We start from the raw sequence: 3,091 nt of genomic DNA, 5'->3' as shown, positions 1-3,091 counted from the left end.
AGGCTAACCTCCTCCTCACACCTAGTAGTACTGAAACTGCACATCATGTACTCGGTTTTAGTTCTACTAAGCCTAAAACCTTTCGATTCCAAGGTTTGTCTCCATAACTCTAACTTCCTATTTACCCCCGCCCGACTATCGTCAACTAGCACCACATCATCTGCAAAGAGCATACACCACGGGATATCTCCTTGTATATCCCTTATGACCTCATCCATCACCAATGCAAAAAGATAAGGGCTCAAAGCTGACCCCTGATGCAGTCCTATCTTAATCGGAAAGTCATCAGTGTCGACATCACTTTTTTGAACACTTGTCACAACATTATCGTACATGTCCTTGATGAGGGTAATGTACTTTGCTGGGACTTTGTGTTTCTCCAAGGCCTACCTTAGAGTATTAATAAAATTGAAACGGAATAACACTTAGAGGACTACAGGAACCACAATAAGAAATTTTCTGTTGCGAGTAAGCTGCTTGCCGTTGTCCATTTGCTCCCACCAAGTCAACCTATTATACATCCCCTGATCATCAGCGAATGGAGTTCCCTTCTTCCAGTGGAAGAAGTGGTATGTAATCTGAAATGAAGATTCAATTAGGAAAGCAATGACAATAGAGAAATAATTTCATGCTATAATCTTATGAGAAAATAGCAATAATTTGTACTACCAGAATTGAGGTTGGGCCAACTAGAACTGCAGTATTTACTGCCAGAATGATTTCGTGAATTTTTCCACTACATTATTATATTTAAAGTAGCAAAAGAATGATTAAATGCAGGCTATTTATTTGGCTATTATGACACAGTAAACCTTCAAACTAGAATACACTTTATTAGTTGGCAGGATTGGCGAATGCGTCGTAGCAATTTGTAGCTATGGGAGGCGAAGGGTGGGCAGATGCGAACGTAATCGGCGCCACCAACGACGAAGATGGAGTTGCACAGGACATCTATAACTACGCCTTCTAACAGCCACTGACGCCAAGGCGCACTGGGACAGGATTGTCGTCCCACAGTGTTGTTCCCAAATAACAAGTTTTGTTCAAACATTTATCAGCAAGATTATTCAGTATTGCGGTCACAGCACTCGCCAAGTGTTTTAAACACGTGAAGCATTAGGCAGATCTATTTTTTGGCCAAGCTACTTTGTACCCCACTTGTTATGTTGACAAATAATAACCAGGATAATCAAAGATCATGTATAGTACCATGGTTGAGAATTCAGATCTACGAAGAATTTTGCTAATCAACCATTGCAGTAAAAAACTGTTTGGTATACAACCGGTCTCTCTATTTACACACCGAATCAATCAATGCCTTCCTGAAAAATATGTCTTCCTGAAGAACATGAGAGAAGCAAAAGCCTCTTAGTACATTTGACAGGCTAAATTTTGACTGCACGAAGCAAGCAATCGAGGTAAACAAACATGAATTGAGGTAAACAAACACGATCCACGGGAGTCGAGGACGTGTAAGGGAGGGAGGGAGGGAGGGAGGGAGGGAGGGGAGGGGGAGAGGCGGGTACCGCGAAGTGGCCGAGGTTAACGAGCGTCCAGGCCATGCCGGGGGTGCAGCCGAAGATGTAGAGGATGAGGAGCCAGGAGATGAAGAGGATGAAGATGTGGGTGGTCCAGACCCCCAGGTACATGAACCACTCGGTGTTCTTATTCAGATCCAGCAGGGGAACCGCCTGCACGTACAGCTTCGCCATCGATCCCCTTGCCCTACCGGCGCGCGCGTGCTACGGGGTGGTGGCTCCTCCCGTCCGGCTCGGCGTCCCAGGAGCCGAGGGGTAGGGTGACACAGAGGATTCAAGGGGCGGAGGAAGGTGAAGATTTGGGGCCCCTCTCGATCTGGATCCGGAAGCTGCTGCTCGCTTAGATTTGGGGCCTCCCTCCCTCCCTCGCGTGCGGTATGGAGATAGGGCAAGGGGAGAGGGGCGGCGGCGGCGAGGTTGTCGGTGACGGAGCACGGTGGCAGCTGTGGGTAGGGTTTGGGGTGGGGTAGAGAGAGCTATGGGCATGGCGGATCTGACGGCGGCGGGGGGTGGGTGGGTGGGTGCGGCGGATGTGGAGGAGAGGAGAGGAGAGGAGGGAAGGAGGGCGCCGCCGCCGGCGACGGGGAGCTAGGGTTAGAGAGGGTGGCGGCGTCGATCTGGATCGGGGAGAGACAGAGAGGGAGGCGGCGGGCGGAAGGAAGGAAGGGAGGAGAGGTGAGTGAGGTGATCCGCGGTGGGTTTCTTCAGATGGATGGATGGATGGTGAGATTGCTAGCAATGGATGGTAGGATGTCTGCCATGTCATCGATCTGTGTGACAGATGGTTCCACCAATCAGACTCTAGCTTATGCAATTGTGTTTTTTCTCTTTTGTTTCTTTTATATTTTTTACCCTCTTATTTCGGTAAACACTCGACATATTAGCCTCATGTTGTATGTTTAAATGACTCAATATTGTGTTCATATGTGTATCTTGGGACGACAAACAATGTTAATTTGAGGGATTTTTATTTTCTTTACACAAAAAATCATTTTTCAATTTTTTGAGTACCATCAGGTTTTTTGTGACGGACCTACCATATATTTGTTGCAAAATTGGACAAAATTATTTTTCTAAAATACTAAGCCATATTTAATGAACAATTGACCAAATAGTTGGGTGTCAAAAGATTCGAGCCACCTCTCTTGAAAAAGACAAATTTCCGGTGATTCAGCAGGAAGCGGGTTGAATTTGAACTACAGCCCCCTCATAGTTTGCTCTTTATTTTTTTTTTCCAAAAATCATTTCTAGGTACATAAGTATCTATTTAATCAGAGAAACATCAAAAAATTTCCAAGATTCAACCACTAGCTAGGAACGGTTAAGCCCGCTGTTTTGACCGCATTTTGAAATGGGCATAAAAAATTCAAAAAAATCAAAAAATTGGAAAACCTTCGCATTGTGCCATCATATGTGACAAAGTTTCCAGGAAAAATAATAAACTTGTAATACGGAATTATTTTAAAAAAGTGTTCTCAAAAATGAGTTATCATGCGTGAAGATTCATGGCTTTCAAGCCAAATGATCAATCTTACGGCCACATTCATGGCATA

The 3,091-nt window shown here is 45.1% G+C and overlaps 1 protein-coding gene across 1 annotated transcript; it reads right to left on the bottom strand.

Annotated features, from left to right (window-relative positions):
• Positions 1–425: 425 nt before the first annotated feature.
• Positions 426–1,712, bottom strand: LOC125553632 (uncharacterized protein C119.09c-like). The gene is made up of 2 exons (XM_048717391.2): positions 1,527–1,712; positions 426–578 (listed from the first exon to the last, which is right to left on the bottom strand). The coding sequence occupies exons 1-2, from the start codon at positions 1,710–1,712 to the stop codon at positions 426–428; spliced, it is 339 nt and encodes a 112-aa protein (XP_048573348.1).
• Between the last annotated feature and the right edge of the window lie 1,379 nt (positions 1,713–3,091).

Source organism: Triticum urartu, chromosome 4A, assembly GCF_056163025.1.
Source record: "Triticum urartu cultivar PI428250 chromosome 4A, HENAU_Tu73, whole genome shotgun sequence".
NCBI classification, from domain to species: Eukaryota; Viridiplantae; Streptophyta; class Magnoliopsida; order Poales; family Poaceae; genus Triticum; species Triticum urartu.
This window is presented reverse-complemented; position numbering and strand designations above follow the sequence as displayed.